The sequence below is a fragment of the Narcine bancroftii genome, chromosome 6 (genome assembly GCF_036971445.1).
Source record: "Narcine bancroftii isolate sNarBan1 chromosome 6, sNarBan1.hap1, whole genome shotgun sequence".
NCBI lineage: Eukaryota > Metazoa > Chordata > Chondrichthyes > Torpediniformes > Narcinidae > Narcine > Narcine bancroftii.
Genome location: NC_091474.1, coordinates 53,736,518 through 53,755,821, shown reverse-complemented (window position 1 = coordinate 53,755,821; position 19,304 = coordinate 53,736,518). Strand labels below are relative to the sequence as shown.

At 43.0% G+C, this 19,304-nt stretch overlaps 1 protein-coding gene across 8 annotated transcripts in view; it reads right to left on the bottom strand.

Moving 5' to 3' along the window:
• p2rx1 (purinergic receptor P2X, ligand-gated ion channel, 1) overlaps window positions 1-19,304 on the bottom strand; it is a 138,156-nt gene that overhangs the window by 32,798 nt on the left and 86,054 nt on the right. For 7 of the 8 annotated variants that reach the window (XM_069885007.1, XM_069885006.1, XM_069885008.1 and 4 more), the window contains one exon: window positions 15,850-15,921. The exons of the other annotated variant lie outside the window; for it this stretch is intronic. In XM_069885007.1, coding sequence (XP_069741108.1) covers window positions 15,850-15,921 — 72 coding nt within the window. The remainder of the gene's footprint in view (window positions 1-15,849; window positions 15,922-19,304) is intronic. 8 annotated transcript variants of the gene reach the window in all.

Genomic DNA, 19,304 nt, shown 5'->3' with positions numbered 1-19,304 from the left:
AGGGAGTTGTTATAGGACAAATGTGAATTTAAGTGGACTGACAACCAGGACGAAAAATGGGGATGACTGAAGACCATTTTAACTACAGAACCAGTACTGTTGACATTCTTTGATGCATCCAGAAGGATGAAAATATCTATGGACACTTCAAAAGATGGAATAGGTGCCATGCTACTTCAGGCTGTGGGAGAAGATTGGAGGCTAGTTGCATGCACATGAAGGACGAAAGTGTGTCTGGGTCTGGTCTATGAACTTGAGAAATTCCACTTATGTGTATGGTCGACCACATTCATGGCAGAGACAGACCACAAGCCATTAATAGCGATAATCAAGAAAAATCTCAGTGAAATGTCACTGAGAATCCAAAAAAGGTAAACATTATGGCTTTAAATTGGTGTACAGACCAGGAAAATTTACTGTGTACGCTGATGCATTATCCAGGGCAATGACCCAGAATGAAGCACACAATGAGAATTCCACAGAGACAGATGTGAATCTCCATTTGAACCTAATCACTGAATCTCTTCCCGTATTTGACATAAAATCCAAGCAGATCGCAGATGAAACAGAAAACAGCACAGTTCTACAGAAGGTCATCAAGAATCTGAATGAAGGGAATTTGGCTATGCTAAGGAGCTAAGCACACATGCTTTAAAAGAGCTCTCCAAAAAAAGTATTAAAAATACAGTCATAAAGCTCAAAACCAGAATTTTAGGATCAAAAATGGATAAAACTAGTACCAAATGGCCAAGGCAATCAAAAGCAAACACTGAAGAAATAACAGCTCATCCAAGAACATCGAGTAGAAGCCCGATAAGGAGCAACTCAGGAGGGGTTTTGGGACTAGCTGAACCCAGCAGAGCTGGGGGTCAGCCCAAGATATAATTAACATCCTGAACAAGATGGAAATTTTATGCATTCATTTCACGAGTGTGGAATCAGCGATGAGAGACATATTGGAAAAGCTAACGGAAATCAAAGTCACTGCAGACTTAACGGAACGTATGAATGACTCATTCAGAGGCTGAGCTGGACAAAACAAAAGACAGGCTAAAAGCACTGGAAGAAAAAGCAAAAACATGGGACACAGAAAAGAAAGAACTGATGAACAAGATCAATCATATGGAAAATTTCAACAGACGTAACAATGTAAGAATCATTGGACTGAAATAAGGAATGGAGGGAAAAGACATGGTGAGTTTCTTTGAAACATGGATCCCACAAATGCTGGGACAAAATAAGCTAAATCCAAAGCTACAATTTGAAAGGGCACACCAGACCCTCAGACCCAGAAGAACCGGTGAACAGTGACCACAACCAGTCTTGGTAAGACTTTTAAATTACCGGAAGAGAGATGCGATTTTGGAAGCAGCATATGAATATTCAAAAAATAATAACGGCCCATTGCTGGTGGACAATGCAAAAGTAATATATTTCCAGGACTTCAAACAAAGTCAAACAAAGCAAAGAATTTGATGAGATATAGAGACAACTGTGATCTAAAAACTCTAAATATTTAATGACATATCCAACAAGACTGAGGGTGGATGTTTCAGAAGGCAATCAACAAATTTTCAAGAATAAAGAAATGGTGGAAGAATTTTTAAGAAAGTTATGAAAAAATTAAAGTCACCAGCTAGAAGGGTTGAAAAGACCATTTCAAAATGGGACTAACTGAAAGACGTATCTTTTTATTTATACTAAAAGCATTGAGCCGACTTGTTTTCACTATTAAAAGAAAAACCACTATAGTTTATGTGGAGAGCTCTGAAAAGGCAGAAAGGTGGTAAGGAAAGTTGCAAGATGGGAACTCTGACTTGGGGGGCGGAAGATAATGCCAGAAGAGGGCTAGTTTTAAAAGATGGCACCAAAGGGAGGGGTTCTTCCTCTTTGGAAGTATCCGTGGGCTTTTTTGTCCGGGCTACCAGGTACTATTGTCAACATCACCATCAGAACTTGGGATATATATGTTTCTTAAAGGGGAAATGTATGTGATGGAAATGTCTCTTAAAAGGGAAATGTTACAACAGTATTTTAAAAATTGGAAATTTTTTAAATTTTATACAATATCTGTGGATAAAACACTAAAATGTGGCATGTTTCAAGGTTTTAGCTTAGAAATAAGACACACACAAAAAGGAGTGCATTTGAGATTCATTTAATGAACTGGTTGCTCCCTTTTATATAGTCAGGCAGACCCTGGCTGCCATGTGACTGACGGGTGTGACCCGTGTTCCTTCAGACTCTGATTGGTGTCCTCACCACATGCCATCGGCAATTGGCTGGATTGGCCCATTTTGCTGTAGCATCATCGGTAGGTGTGGTTTATGCCGCCCTGGGCACCGATTGGCCCTTTTGCAATCCATTGACAATGATTGGCTGGCAGAGCCCATTTTGCAGTGGCCTATGTGAACAGGCTGCTGACAACTCGTGTAGTCGTGTTCAAGCGACATCTTCTGTGCCATCACCACAGGCCACTACAAAAGTTTATTAGTCTTAATATTAATGTGATAAATGGGACGGTGAAGAGGAAAAGGGTCTTGGCATACTTAAAGAAATTAAAAGTGGATATAATATTTTTGCAGGAAGCTCATCTTCCCAAATTGGAACATGATAAATTAGAAAGAGGATGAGTGGGACAAATAATATAATCTTCCTTTGGTTCAAAGGCAAGAAGGGTGGCAATTCTAATTAATAAAAATTCACCAGTGTTAATAAAAGATACCATAATTGACCACACTGGAAAGTATGTAATGGCACATTGTAAAATTTAAGATGACACATAGACATTTATGAATATTTATGATGAATTATGATGATAAAGTCTTTATGAAGGACATCTGAGGGAAGACAAAATATATTGGTTGGAGGAGACTTTAATTTCTGCTTTGACCCAACACTAGATAAAATCAGCAGGAACAATAATGAGGGGAAAGCTGCAAAAACCACTATTTCATATATAAAAGGCCTAAATTTTATCGATGTATGGAGGCAATTAAATCCCATAGAGAGAGAGAGACTACTCCTTTTACTCAAGGATGTGTGACTCACATATAAGATTGACTTATTTTAATGTTTTCCCAGTTAAAAAGTAAAGTGATAAAAACAGAATACCTAGTGAGGCTTTTATCAGACTATTCTTCATTAATATTAATAATAGCAATAATGGAAAAGTAAAAGAATGTACACAAATGGTGTCTTAATACATTGATTAAAAGAACAGATGTCTGCAAATTTATAAAGAGACAGAAATATTTTGTGAAACAAATCTGCCATCTACTGTGATGGATTATGTTATATTTTATATTGTATATGTTTTAAAGGATATCAACTGTGTTTTTTTTAATGTAGGTCACAAACCAATACAAACACTTCACAAGACAGATCACCCTTAAAATGCCAGAGCTCTGCTTAAGCCAGACAGTCCAGGGTCCGAGTGCCTTTGTAAAGGACTTCACAAGTAGGTGTTAATTGGACATGCTGTGGAGGAAAGCAACAGATGAACAGATTCAGAAGATTGGGTCCAATGCCACAGTCTGTCTGAATGCAGCTTGCTGACTAAGAAAGTCATGTGGTTTTCTCTGAGAGAGAGAGAGAGGGGAGGGCGAGGGCGAGGGCGAGGGCGAGGGCGAGGGCGAGGGGGAGGGGGAGGGGGAGGGGGAGGGGGAGGGGGAGGGGGAGGGGGAGGGGGAGGGGGAGGGGGGGCCTGTTCAAAGCCTTTGTGGTCCATGCAAGAGGAGATGGCTGGCTGCATAATGTTTTGCCTGAAATAAGGGAAACATAAAAGGAACTCTGTGGTGACCTGAAAGAAAGAGGTTATCATCTGGAAAACCCTGATGGGGCCGGTTTCTTTGGCAAGACACTGAAGTGGCTGATTGAAAGGAATTAGTTTGTGTCCAACAAGAAACATATCTCTCTCTGAATACTGACAAGAATCTTCCTGAGTGGTAACCATTTACCTTTCAAGCACCAAAACCTGCTGAAGCTTATAAATGGTAATTTCTGTGCACAGTGTAAGAATTGCCTGCAACCAGTGAACTTGGAGGAGTGAGAGTAAGATTGGACTGTGAAGCAAAGAACCTTTCTGAACTTGTACACACATTACATACACATGCACTTAGAATTAGAAAGGGGTTAAGTTAGGTTAAGTTAATAATAAGTTAAAGTTTGATCCCATTTTTATGTTTAAAGATAATTAAAAGTAACTTTTGTTTAAGTAACAATTTGTCTTGGTGAATTTCTATTGCTACTGAATTTTGGGGTCCTCTGGGTGCGTCACACTAGTTTTCTGAAATGGGACAAGCTTAAAGCATTTTTAAGGGGTCAAATTATATCCTATACAAAGAATCCTAAGAGAGAATATATGTCAAGATAAACATTTTGAAGAAAGATATTCTTTGGCTTGGCTTCGCGGACGAAGATTTATGGAGGGGGTAAAAGTCCACGTCAGCTGCAGGCTCGTTTGTGGCTGACAAGTCCGATGCGGGACAGGCAGATATTAAAGAATTAGAAAAAATATCAAAAAACAGGACTACAAGAAGAATACAGATTACTGGAGAATAAAAAGCTAAAATACAATACAAACATATAGGACAGAAAAATTTATATTAAAATCTAAACAACAATACTATGAGTTGGGTGAATGGGCGCACAAAGTTTCAGCTTGACAAATTAAACCAGGAGTCGTCAAGAATGATAAATCCAAGAAAAACAGAGACAGATACCCAAGTATATAAGCAAAAAGAAATTGATGATATTTTTGTACAATATTACACAAAATTATACACATCAGAATTACTAGGAGATGAGAATAAAATGTAAGAATTTTTCCTGAATGTCAAACTTCCAAAAGTAGAATTCGATACTCTCTTCATCAGGGAAAATAAAATTGAAAAAGGCCACGGGCACTCTACAGGCTAATAAATGACTGGGGGAGGATGGGTTTCCACTTGAAATTTATAGACAATTCAGAAAATTATTAATGCCCCTGTTAATGGATGTCCTGGAGCAAGGAGTGGAAACATAGACCCACCCAGAATAATTTTCAACTGCAATTATTACTGTGTTAGCAAAAAAGAATAGGGACCCACTAAAAACTTGGTCATACAGACCAATATCCCTGTTAAATGCCGATAATAATATACTGACGAAAGCATTGGCTAATAGGTTAGGTCCATACTTGCCAAAACTGATACACACAGATTAGGTAGGATTTTTTAAAGGAGGCATTCCTCAAATAGTCTAGGAAGACTATTTAACATAATGGCAAAATCTGAACAAAATTCAAGTATTACAGTCTCCTTAGATGCAGTAAAAGCATTCAACTGTTTGGAATAGCCCTTTTAATTTGAAACATTGTAAAAATTTGGTATAGGCAGAACATTTATAAACTGAATAAAAAATTTATACCATAAACCTCAAGCTAAAATAATAACAAATGATCAGATGTTGGCAGTGTTCCCCTTGAATATTTTGAGAAGACAAGGATGCCTCATGTCCCCAGCATTTTTTATTTTAGTGAATGAGCCATTGGCGGAGAAAGGATGTGGATATAAACGCTTTGTCTGCTATGTGGGCAAATAAGGGCTGCATGATTTGGGCCACATGATTCTGGCCATTGAGAGGATAAAAGTTGATAATCCTCACAAAACCCTGCAGTTCCTTGGTCGTGCTGGGCCTAGGAAACTTTTGGATGGCCTCCACCTTGCTGGGTAGTGGTGTGGCCTGGGACACAGATTCAGCAGAGGCCTCTGTAAAGACCAAGGAAGCACTGGCTTGTCCCGCTCTTTTGGCACACCCCAGGGCAGAAGCTCCAACAGCCCTAATGGTAGATGCCTCAGGAACGGCAATCGGTGGAGCTCTGGAACAGCAGATCAGAGGGAGCTGGCAGCTGCTGGTTTTTATCAGTTGGCATCTGCGACATCCAGAACTACTGGCATTGTACTTAGCTATCTGCCACTTCCTGAAGGGCAGGACTTCTATGGCCTACACCAGCTACAAACCTTGACCTTCACCTTGGCAAAAATCTCGGCCCTTTGGTCAGCTCGCCAACAGCATCATCTATTGTATATCTCTGAGTACACCACAGATGTGCAACATGTCTCGGGGAAAGACAACATGGTGGCAGACGCACTGTCCAGGTGTACCATCGAAGGGAGTGGATTTCGTGGCACAAGATTACAAGGAGATGCCCTAGTACAGGGCAGGTCACACCACCCTCCTGTGTAATGTGGCCACCAGACAAGTCAGACCTGTATGGTTTGGAGACAACAGGTTTTTGATTCCACCCATCAGGATCATGGGCTGACTGGTGGTCAACAAGTATGTGTGGCGTGGTCTCAGAAAGCAAGTCAGTGGGTGGGCGAAAACATGCATGCAGTGCCAGACAGCCAAGGTGCAGCAGCACACCATGACCCCACCACAGCACTTAGAGACCATCAAGCGAAGGTTTGACCACGTCCACGTAGACATTGTGGGATCCCTACTAGCATCCCAGGAGTTCTGCTACTTGTTCACAATGGTCAACTGCTTCACCAGGTGGCCAGAGGCAGTCCTGAGGGCAGATATCTCCATGGCCTCCTTCGCCAGACCCCTCAACTTCTCCTGGGTAGCACAGTTCTGCATACCATCCCACATCACATTGGCAGAGGGGTCCAATTCACCTCCAGCCTCTGGTCCAACCTCGCGAGTCTGTGGGGTGCTCAGCTACACCACACTACAGCCTATCACCCACAATCGAACAGGCTAGTTGAGCTCTTCCAAGTCCACACTCATAGCCAGACTACAAGGACCCAAATGGGTGCACAAGCTACCATGGGCTACCTGTTGGAGATCTGCACCACGCCCAAGGAGGACCTCAACAACTCTTCTGCCGAACTCATGTACGGAGCTCCACTGGGCGTTCCTGGGGAATTCACACCGTCCCTGGACAAGCAACCAAATGACACAGCAGCACTCCTCCACCGACCAGTCATAGAAAAGTGAGGACCAACATATCCAAAGACCTGCAGGACTGTATGTTTTCATCTGCAGGGTTGCACACCATCCATTGCGACAGAGGCCATACTAGAGTCCATTCTGGGTCATATGAAACAATGGTGCCACCTTTGAATTGGAAGTCAGAGGCAAGATGGAGGTCTTCACTATGGACAGGTTGAAGTCGACACACCTAGACCCAGCACACTCCATAGAGATGCCAGTACCATGCAAAATAGGCAGACCACCAAAAATGACAGAGATACTGCTTTCGGGCATCAAAGACAGTGCCGCCAATTCTGGGGGGGGGGGTCATATAGCGGCACGCCACCACGGCATTTGGGCCGGCACTCTGGGAAGAAAGCGTAGCCGGGGTGGGCAGCAGACGATGCAGTGGCACTGGACCCAGTAAGCAAACCAGTGGTCATATGGCTAAGCCAGCATAGGAGCCAGCATCCCTAACATGGCGCTGGTCCCCACTGCATAGTCAAAAGTTAGGGGGATATCACATGGGGAAGAAGGCAATGCAATGCAAGAAGGGAGCCCGTGCTCTATTGTTATGCGGGCAGTGACATCAGTTGATGGGGTAAACAGCAGGAACACCAACAGTATAAAAGCTGGGCTTCACCCTCAATAAAACACTGAGCGATACTTCGCTACACCCATGTGTGTTTTTCTTCGAGTTGGGTGCTGTTTACATCCGGTACCGCACGGATGGCAGTCTCTTCAATCTGAGGCGCCTGCAAGCTCACACCAAGACACAAGAGAAACTTGTCCGTGAACTACTCTTTGCAGATGATGCCGCTTTAGTTGCCCATTCAGAACCAGCTCTTCAGCGCTTGACGTCCTGCTTTGCGGAAACTGCCAAAATGTTTGGCCTGGAAGTCAGCCTGAAGAAAACTGAGGTCCTCCATCAGCCAGCTCCCCACCATGACTACCAGCCCCCCCACATCTCCATCGGGCACACAAAACTCAAAACGGTCAACCAGTTTACCTATCTCGGCTGCACCATTTCATCAGATGCAAGGATCGACAATGAGATAGACAACAGACTCGCCAAGGCAAATAGCGCCTTTGGAAGACTACACAAAAGAGTCTGGAAAAACAACCAACTGAAAAACCTCACAAAGATAAGCGTATACAGAGCCGTTGTCATACCCACACTCCTGTTCGGCTCCGAATCATGGGTCCTCTACCGGCACCACCTACGGCTCCTAGAACGCTTCCACCAGCGTTGTCTCCGCTCCATCCTCAACATCCATTGGAGCGCTTACACCCCTAACGTCGAAGTACTCGAGATGGCAGAGGTCGACAGCATTGAGTCCACGCTGCTGAAGATCCAGCTGCGCTGGATGGGTCACGTCTCCAGAATGGAGGACCATCGCCTTCCCAAGATCGTGTTATATGGCGAGCTCTCCACTGGCCACCGTGACAGAGGTGCACCAAAGAAAAGGTACAAGGACTGCCTAAAGAAATCTCTTGGTGCCTGCCACATTGACCACCGCCAGTGGGCTGATAACGCCTCAAACCGTGCATCTTGGCGCCTCACAGTTTGGCGGGCAGCAACCTCCTTTGAAGAAGACCGCAGAGCCCACCTCACTGACAAAAGGCAAAGGAGGAAAAACCCAACACCCAACCCCAACCAACAAATTTTCCCTTGCAACCGCTGCAATCGTGTCTGCCTGTCCCGCATCGGACTTGTCAGCCACAAACGAGCCTGCAGCTGACGTGGACTTTTTACCCCCTCCATAAATCTTCGTCCGCGAAGCCAAGCCAAAGAAAGAAAAGAGGGTGCGGCTACTGAGGTCCTGAAGGGAGAATATAGGGAGAATATAAATGCTTGAAACCATCATTAAAGATGAAATAGTGAAACTTTTGGAACGTAAGGGTTCAATCAGGCAGATGCAGCATGGTTTTAGAAAGGGAAGATCTTGTTTGACAAACTTGTTAGGATTCTTTGAGGATAGAGGGGAACAGGTTGATGTTGTATATTTGGATTTCCAGAAAGCGTTTGATAAGGTGCCGCACAAGAGACTTCTCAGTAAGTTACAGGAAAGTGGAGTCTGGGGAAGGATATTGGCCTGGATGGAAAATTGGTTGTCTGAGAGGAGGCAGAGAGTCGGGATAAATGGGAATTTTTCAGGTTTGCAGAGAGTGGTAAGTGAGGTGCCACAGGAGTCAGTGTTAGGCCCACAACTGTTCATCATTTACATTGATGACATGGAGGAGGGGACAAAATGTGGTGTAGCCAAGTTTGCGGATGACACCAAATTGAGTGGAAGAGCAAATTGTAATGTGGATGTGGAGAGACTGCAGAGGGATATAGTTAAGCTGGATGAGTGGGCAAAGGTCTGGCAGATGGAGTACAATGTTAGTAAGTGTGAGGTTATCCACTTTGGCAAGAAAAATAAAAGAGCTGAATATTATTTAAAGGGTGAAAAACTACAGCATGCTGTTGTGCAGAGGGACTTTGTAGTGCTTGTGCATGAATCGCAAAAAGTTAGGTTGCAGGTGCAGCAGGTTATTAAGAAGGCAAATGAAATGTTGGCCTTCATCGCTAGAGGAATTGAATTCAGGAGTATGGAGGTAATGTTGCAACTGTATAAGGTACTGGTGAGACCGCACCTGGAGTACTGTGTCCAGTTCTGGTCTCCATATTTGAGGAAGGATATACTGGCTTTGGAGATGGTCCAGAGGAGTTTGATCCCTGGGATGAAGGGGTTGACTTATGATGAAAGATTAAATCGTCTAGGATTGTATTCGCTCAAGTTCAGAAGAATGAGAGGAGATCTTATAGAAACATATAGGATTATGAAGGGTATGGATAGGATAGATGTAGGAAGGTTTTTTGAGCTGGCCTGGGAAACTAAAATGAGAGGACACAGTCTCAAGATTCAGGGGAGTAGATTTAGGACAGAGATGAGGAAAAATTGTTTTTCCAGAGAGTAGTGAATGTTTGGAATTCTCTAACCAGGGAAGTGGTTGAGGCTGCCTCATTAAATATATTTAAAATTCAGTTAGATAATTTTTTACATGATAGAGGAATTAGGGGATATGGGGAGAAGGCAGGTAGGTGGAGTTAGGTCATAAATTAGATCAGCCATGATCGTATTGAATGGCGGAGCAGGCTCGATGGGCCATTTTTGGCCTACTCCTGTTCCTACTTCCTATGTTCCTATGTTCCTATGAGTTGGGAAAGAAGTTAAAAAGCAGGATCTCAATGGTGGCAATCTCAGGATCGCTGCCTTTGCTATGTGCCAGCGAGGGTAGGAACAGGAAGTTGTGGGGGATGAATGAGTGGCTGAAGAGTTGGTGCAGGGGGCAGGGGTTCAGATTCATGGATCATTGGGATCTCTTCTGGGTAAAGTCTGAAATATACACAAAGAGCAGGCTGCACCTGAACTGCAGGGGGACCAATATCCTGGCAGCCTGCTTTGCTAGACCTGTTGGGGAGGGTTTAAACTAGTTTGGCAGGGGGGTAGGAATCAGAATGTGAGTGCAGAGATTAGGGTAGAAGGGAATCGGGGAGTTAGGATCAAGAAAAATAGAAAACAAAAAGTCAAAAATAATGTGCAACAAAGAAGACAAAAAGGACAGGCAAGTGAAAGGACAAGATGATTTGTTGTACAATAGAAATGAAGCAAAATCAGTAACGAATACTGATCTAACGGGATTGTACTTAAATGGAGGAAGCATTAGGAATAAAGTGTATGACCTTGTTGTACAGCTACAAATTAAACATAACATAACAATTACAGCATGGAAACAAGCCATTAGGCCCTTCTAGTCCGCACCGAATAAAAACACTCCTCTCTAGTCCCACCTACCTGCACAATGACCATAACCCTCCACCTTCTTCTCATCCAAATACCTGTCCAGCTTTTTCTTAAATAATAAAATTGACTCTGCCGCCACTATTTCTCCCAGAAGCTCATTCCACACCGCTATCACTCTCTGAGTAAATAAGTTCCCCCTCATGTTACCTCTAAACCTCTGCCCCTTAACTCTTAACTCATGTCCTCTTGTTTCAATCTCTCCTACTCTTAACGGAAATAGTCTATCCACATCCACTCTGTCTATCCCTTTCATAATCTTAAATACCTCTATCAAATCCCCTCTCAACCTTCTACGCTCCAAAGAATAAAGACCTAATCTGCCCAATCTCTCCCTATACTCTAGATGCTTAAACCCAGGTAACATTCTGGTAAATCTTCTCTGCACTCTCTCCACTCTGTTTATATCCTTCCTATAATTAGGCGACCAGAACTACACACAGAACTCTAAATTAGGCCGCACCAACACCTTATACAATCTCAACATCACTTCCCAACTCCTATATTCCATGCAATGATTGATAAAGGCCAGCATACTAAAAGCCTTCTTCACCACCCTATTCACATGAGTTTCTACCTTCAGGGAACGATGTACCGTTACTCCTAAATCCTTCTGCTCTTCTGTATTCATCAATGCTCTCCCATTTACTACATATGTCCTGTTCTGATTCTTTGTACCAAAATGAAGCACCTCACCCTTATCAGCATTAAATTCCATCTGCCATTTTTCAGCCCACTTTTCTAAGCAGCCCAAATCCCTCTGCAATCCTTGAAAACCTTCTTCATTATCCATTATTCCACCTATCTTAGTATCGTCTGCATATTTACTAATCCAATTCACCACCCCATCATCTAGATCATTAATGTATATAACGAACAACAATGGGCCCAATACAGATCCCTGAGGCACACCACTGGTCACTGGCCTCCAACCTGACAGACAATTTTCCACTACCACTCTCTGGCCTCTCCCTTTCAGCCAATGTTCAATCCATTTGACTATCTCAAAATTTATACCTAAAGACTGCACCTTCCTAACTAACCTTCCATGTGGTACCTTATCGAAGGCCTTACTGAAATCCATATAGACAACATCCACCGCGCTACCCTCATCCACATTCCTAGTCACCTCTTCAAAAAATTCAAACAGATTGGTCAAATAGGACCTTCCGCCCACAAATCCGTGTTGAGTGATCCTGATCAGACCCTGTCTATCCAGATATTTATAAGTACTATCTCTAAGAACTTTCTCCATTAATTTACCTACCACAGACGTCAAACTTACAGGCCGATAATTGCCAGGCATGGCTTAATGTTGGATGTGATTGGGAGCTGAATGTCGAAGGCTATACAGTGTGCAGGTAGGTAGAGGGGGGTGGCATGGCCCTGATGGTCAGCACTGATATTAAATCACGAGGAAGAAGGGACATAGGGTCAGAAGTGATAGAATCCTTTTGGTTGAATTAAGAAATGGCAAGGGTAAAAGGACCCCAATACCAGTTATATACAGGCCCCCAAACAACTGCCCGGAAGTCGACTACGAGTTTCAGCTGGAAATAGGAAAATGTCAAAATAATTATGGGGGATTTTAACATGAAAGGGGATTGGGGAAAATCAGGAAGGTACTGGATCTCAGGAGAGAGAGTTTGTAGGATGCCTATGGGATGGCTTTTTGGAGCATCTTGTCGATAAGCTCACCAGGGGATTGACGGTTTTGGATTGGATGATGTGCAATGAACCTGAGGTGATTGGGAAACTAAAGGTGATGGAACCCCTAAGAAGTGGTGATGGCGTTCAGTTTCAAATTTGGAAAGGAAAAGCTGATATCAGGTGTCTCAACATTTCAATGGAACAGAGGGAATTACAGTGGGATGAGAGAGGAACTGGCCCAAGTTGATTGGAAGCTAATTGGAGGGACGGCAGAGCAGAATTGGATGATATTTCTATAAAGTGCAGGATAGATATATTCCAAGAAAAAAGAAAATTATGAATGGAAAAATGGAACAAATGTGGAGAACAAGAGAGGTTAAAGTTAAAATAAAAGCAAAAGGAAGAGCATTCAAGGAAGCCAAAATTAGTGGGAAAACAGAGGACTGGGAAACTTAAAAACTTATAGGAAGAGAAAAAGAAAGTCATTAGAAAAGATGAATTATGAAAGGAAGTTGGCAAATAACATACAAAAGGATATTAAGAAGGTGAATGAACGAACTAAGGAAACAAAATGTATTTCTCTCTCTCTCTCTCTCTCTCATCTCTCTCTCTCTCTCTCTCTCTCTCTCTCTCTCTCTCTCTCTCTCTCTCTCTCTCTCTCTCTCTCTCCACCTCTGTCTCCTTTACTCCAGCTCTCAAAGAATATTCCCCTTCCCTCTCCCCCATCACCTCAGCTTCTTTCTCTTCTACACTCCCATCTGTATCCACCTCCGACCTGTTAGCCTGTGCTCCTCCCCTGGCCCCTTCCTCCCTCCTCCCCTCCCAACCATTTTATTGAGGTACATGCCTGCCTTTTATTTTATCTGATGAAGAGTCCAGGGCTCAAATGTTGGTAACCATGTGTTACCTGCCGAGCTTCTCCAACGTGTTTGTGTTTCACACTCGACCCCAGCATCTGCATAGTTTCTTGTTTGACTAGATGTTAGTCAATCCCATTCCTGGCACAGAAGCTCCTTCCATGCAGAAAACTCTCTTCTGGGTTGCCCCTTCTGAAGAAGGTGCAGGTGCTCTCCCAACAAACAGCGCAGACTGGAAATACTGGCTGCATCTCCTCCCGCAGATATTGCCCAGCCTGCCGAGAATTTCAATTTTATCTGATTTTGTCAAGTCACACAGCGTGGAAATAGCCCCTAAGGCCTAACTTGCCCACAATAAACAAAATATCCCACCCACACTAGTCCCACTTGCCTGCGCTTGGCCATACCCCTCAAAATCCATCCTGATTTCTTCCTTAAACATTGCAATAATACCAATCTCAACCACCTCCTCTGGCAGCCCATTGCATACACCCACCACCCGCTATGTAAAAAAAGATGACCCCTCAGGTTCTTGTGAAATCTTCCCCCCACCCCCCCCCCCCCCACCTCACATCCTTCCTCACTCTAGACCTCATGTTCTCTGGTTGCCAATTCCCTTATTCTGGGGAAACACTCCGCGCTCACCCCGTTGATTCCTCTCATTGTTTTGTCTTTGAGGTCACTGTCTCTTGCCCGTCCGATTTCATTTGGCATGGTGATGTTGAAAGTAGAGCATTCAAACATTCATGCGCAGTGATGCTCCTCCAGGTCACCATTGGGACAGGCCACTCAGGTTGGAGCTACTTCTAGTTGGGCACCCCTAGGACAAGTGATGCTAAGAAAAGGATGGCTTGATTTCAAATTTAGCCAGTGATCAAAGGAGGAGAGCAAAGAAAGGGAGAAGCAGATCCATTGATTGAGGTGCAAGATTCTGAGCTGAGGCATTTTTTTGGCCTAGTCCCACTGACCTGCACCCAGGCAATTTTCCTCCATACTCTTCCTATCCTCTTAAATGTTAAATTTACCACTTCAGCTGGCAGCTTGTTTCACATTCCCACTATTCTCTGTGTAAAGAAGTTACCCCTTATGCTCCCCCTAAGCTTTTTCCCTTTCACCATTAACCCATGTCCTCTGGTTTGTATCTCACCTCCCCTCAATGGAAAAAAAACAACCTACATTTACTCTGTCTATCCCCCTCATAATTTTAAATACCTCTATGTTCCAGGGAATAAAGTCCCAATCTGTTTAACCTCAGAATCAGAATCAGAATTTATTGTCATGAACAAGTATTGAAATGTGGTGTTTTGTGTCAGCATCGTAGTACAAACATTCAGATTATAACCATCTTCCAACATTACTATATAAAAACACACAATAGTGCCTGTGACTCCATTCCTAAAGTCCAGGAAAATTCCTAGTAAATCTTCTCTGCACTCTTTCTACTCTATTGATATCTTTCCTGTAGTTCGTTGACAAAACTACACACAATACTCCAAATTTGGCCTCACCAATGTCTTGAACAACTTCCATACTCAATACTTTGATTTATGAAAGCCAATATGCCAAAAGCTCTCTTTACAACCATTTCCACCTGTGATGCCACTTTCAGGGAATTATGTATCTGCATTCCCAGATCACTCTGATCTACCACACTCCTCAGTGCCCGACTGTCTACCGTGTACATCCTTTCATGCTCTTTTCTTCCAAAATGCAACATTTCACACTTGTCTACATTAAATCCCATCTGCCATTTTTCAACCCATTTTTCCAGCTGGTCCAGATCCCTCTGCAAGCTTTGAAAACCTTCTTCATTGTCCACAACACCCACTATCTTAGTGTCATCTGCAAACTTGCTGATCCAATTTACCACATTATCTTAAGATCATTGATATAGATGACAAACAACAATGGTCCCAGCCCCAATCCCCAAGACACACCATTAGTCACAGGCCTTCAGTCTGAGAAGCAAATCATCCATGACCAGCCATTGTCGAATCCTGTTCACAACTTCACCATAAATACCTTGCATCTGAACCTTCCTGACTAACCTCCCATGTGGGACCTTATCAAGGCCTAACTAAAGTAAGAACATGCTTGATGGGGGGATGCATTTGAGTAGGAGAGCGAACAAGCATTTGGGGAAAGCTTGAGGACTCTGTGTCTTTGATACTCTGAAAGTGGAAAACTTGAGAGCATGAAGTGGCAATGTTCAAACTCAATGTTCCTGCTACTCATGAAGTGAAGCATAATACACAGTGGGGAAAAAAATTAGCTTGCTTTTGTGGTGAGTGTGTGGATAAGGTCAGGATCCAGGTACCAGAATGACACCCCAGTAGATTTTAGGAAGGAACCAGCACAAATCTTGGACATAAATGGAATATGTGGGAGGTTGGGCTGATATGTACCTCCAACCTATCCAGTGCCGTGAATCAAATCCCACATGTGTTGGAATCAATATGAGGTGGGGGCGGGGGGGAAATGGTAATGGTGGGCCACACCAGCCAGGAAAATATTCAGTACCAATAAGAACTTACCTGTGTGCAGAAATTCATGGACTGCTTTGGAGTAATAATGTAATTGGTCATGATAACAAAGGAGTCCGATCCCTAAGGATGGAAATATAAATAAGTGACCAGTCATGGGCCAAGATCTTTCAAGTATATTGTCATCTGACTGCATCTGTACAACCAGGCAAAACAGCGTTTCTCAGGACTACTGTGCACACCCATAAGAGAACCATAGAGCACCACAGCAGAGGAAATGGGCCCTTCATCCCTTCTATCTGTGCTTAATCCCACTGACCTGCACCCAGTCTATATCACTCCATACCACTCCCATCCATGTACCTGTCCAAATTCTTTTTAAATTTAAAATTGAACCCACATTCACCACTTCAGCTTGTTCCACACCCCACCCCCCCCCCCCCAACTCTCTGTATGGAAAAAGTCCTGCAAATGTTCCCCCTAAACTTCTCCTTTTACAAACCCTTAATGTCCTCTGGTTTGTATCTCACCTACCCTCAGTTGAAAAAACCTATCTATATTTACTCTGCCAATCCCACTCATAATTTTTAAATACCTCTATCAAATCTCCCCTCATTCTTCTATGCACCAGTGAATGAAGTCCTCATCCGTTTAACCTTTCCCAGTACCTCAGTTCCTGAACTCCAGGCAAAATCCTAGTAAATCTTCCCTGCACTTTTTCAATCTTATTGATAAAAATCCTGTCGGTAGGTGACCACAATTCGCCAAATTTGGTCTCACCAATGTTTTGCATTACTTCTCCATAACATTTCAACTCCTGTATTCAGTGTAAATTTTTTATTGACATTTTTCCTGTAGTTAGATGACTAGGCTTAGACAGGGCATCAGAGTTATGGGGAGAAGTCCGGGCAGTGAGACTGACTGGGAAAATAGATCAGATCATGATTAAATGATGGGACAGACTCAATAGGCTGAATAGCCTATTTCTGCTTCATTGACTTGTAATCTAATGGACCAAAACTGCATGCAACAATCCAGATGTGGTCTCATACAATAGGAACATAGGAACATAGGAAGTAGGAACAGAAGTAGGCCAAAAATGGCCCATCGAGCCTGCTCCGCCATTCAATACGATCATGGCTGATCTAATTTATGACCTAACTCCACCTACCTGCCTTCTCCCCATATCCCCTAATTCCTCTATCATGTAAAAATTTATCTAACTGAATTTTAAATATATTTAATGAGGCAGCCTCAACCACTTCCCTGGTTAGAGAATTCCAAACATTCACTATTCTCTGGGAAAAACTATTTTTCCTCATCTCTGTCCTAAATCTACTCCCCCAAATCTTGAGACTGTGTCCTCTCGTTTTAGTTTCCCAGGCCAGCTCAAAAAACCTTCCTACATCTATCCTATCCATACCCTTCATAATCCTATATGTTTCTATAAGATCTCCTCTCATTCTTCTGAACTTGAGCGAATACAATCCTAGACGATTTAATCTTTCATCATAAGTCAACCCCTTCATCCCAAGGATCAACCTGGTAAACTTCCTCTGGACCATCTCCAAAGCCAGTATATCCTTCCTCAAATATGGAGACCAGAACTGCACACAGTACTCCAGGTGCGGTCTCACGAGTAACCTATACAGTTGCAACATTACCTCCCTACTCCTGAATTCAATTCCTCTAGCGATGAAGGCCAACATTCCATTTGCCTTCTTAATAACCTGCTGCACCTGCAACCTAACTTTTTGCAATTCATGCACAAGTACTCCCAAGTCCCTCTGCACAACAGCATGCTGTAGTTTTTCACCCTTTAAATAATATTCAGCTCTTTTATTTTTCTTGCCAAAGTGGATAACCTCACACTTACTAACATTGTACTCCATCTGCCAGACCTTTGCCCACTCATCCAGCTTAACTATATCCTTCTGCAGACTCTCCACATCCTCATTACAATTTGTTCTTCCACTCAATTTGGTGTCATGCGCAAACTTGGCTACACCCCATTTTGTCCCCTTCTCCAAGTCATCAATGTAAATGATGAACAGTTGTGGGCCAAACACTGACCCCTGCGGCACCACACTTACCACTTTCTGCCAACCTGAAAAACTCCCATTTATCCCGATTCTCTGCCTCCTGTCAGACAACCAATTTTCAATCCAGGCCAATATACTTCCCCGGACTCCACTTTCCTGTAACTTACTGAGAAGTCTCTTGTGCGGCACCTTATCAAACGCTTTCTGGAAATCCAATTGTACAACACCAACCTGTTCCCCTCTATCCACCGCACCCATTATATCCTCAAAGAATCCTAACAAGTTTGTCAAACAAGATCTTCCCTTTCTAAAACCATCCTGCGTCTGCCTGATTGAACCCTTACGTTCCAAAAGTTTCACTATTTCATCTTTAATGACGGCTTCAAGCATTTTTCCAACCACAGATGTCAAGCTAATTGGCCAATAATTTCAAGTCTTCTGCCTACATCCTTTCTTAAAAAGTGGCGTGACATTTGCTGTCTTCCAGTCTGCCGGGACCTGCCCAGAATCCACAGAATTTTGGTATATGACCACCAATGCATCAACTATAACTTCTGCCATTTCCTTCAGAACCCTTGGATGCATATCATCAGGACCAGGTGATTTTGTCTTGCTTTAGTCCCATTAGTTTCTCCATCACTACTTCCTTTGTAACAACTATTTTTCAAGGCTCTCCCCAACATTCACATCCTTAACTCTGTACTTGGGCATGCTGGACGTGTCTTCCACCATGAAGACTGACACAAAATATTTGTTTAATGCCTCAGCCATTTCCTCATTTTTTGCTACCAGTTTTCCTTTCTCATCCTCCAAGGGTTCTATGTTAACTCTGTCCACCCTCTTCCGTTTTATATATTTATAAAATTTTTTGCTTTCTGTTTTTATATTTTGTGCCAATTTACTTTCATAATCCTTTTTCCCATTTCTTATCACCTGTTTTGTAACCCCTTGTTGTCGCTTAAAGTTTTCCCAATCTTCCAGTTTCCCACTGCTCTTTGCAGCTTTGTACACCTGCGCCTTCAATTTTAGACTCTCCTTTATTTCCTTTGTTAACCACGGTTGATTTTTCCCTCCCTTGCTGCCCTTTTTCCTAACCGGAATATATTTTTGTTGAGCATTACAAAATATTTCTTTGAAAATCTTCCACTGTTCCTCAACTGTTTCATCTATTAGCCTGTGCTCCCAGTCTACTCTGCCCAATTCCTCCCTCATCCTATGGTAGTCACCCCTGTTTAAGCATAATATATTAGTTTTAGATCTAACTATTTCCCCTTCTATCTGAATGAGAAATTCAATCATACTATGATCGCTATTTCCCAGATGGTCTCTGACTATTACATCATTTACTCTACCTATCTCATTGCACAAGATCCAGGAGAGCATTTTCTCTTGTGGGTTCCTTAACATGCTGCTCAAGAAAGCTATCGCGGATGCATTCTATGAAGTCCTCTTCCAGACTCCCAC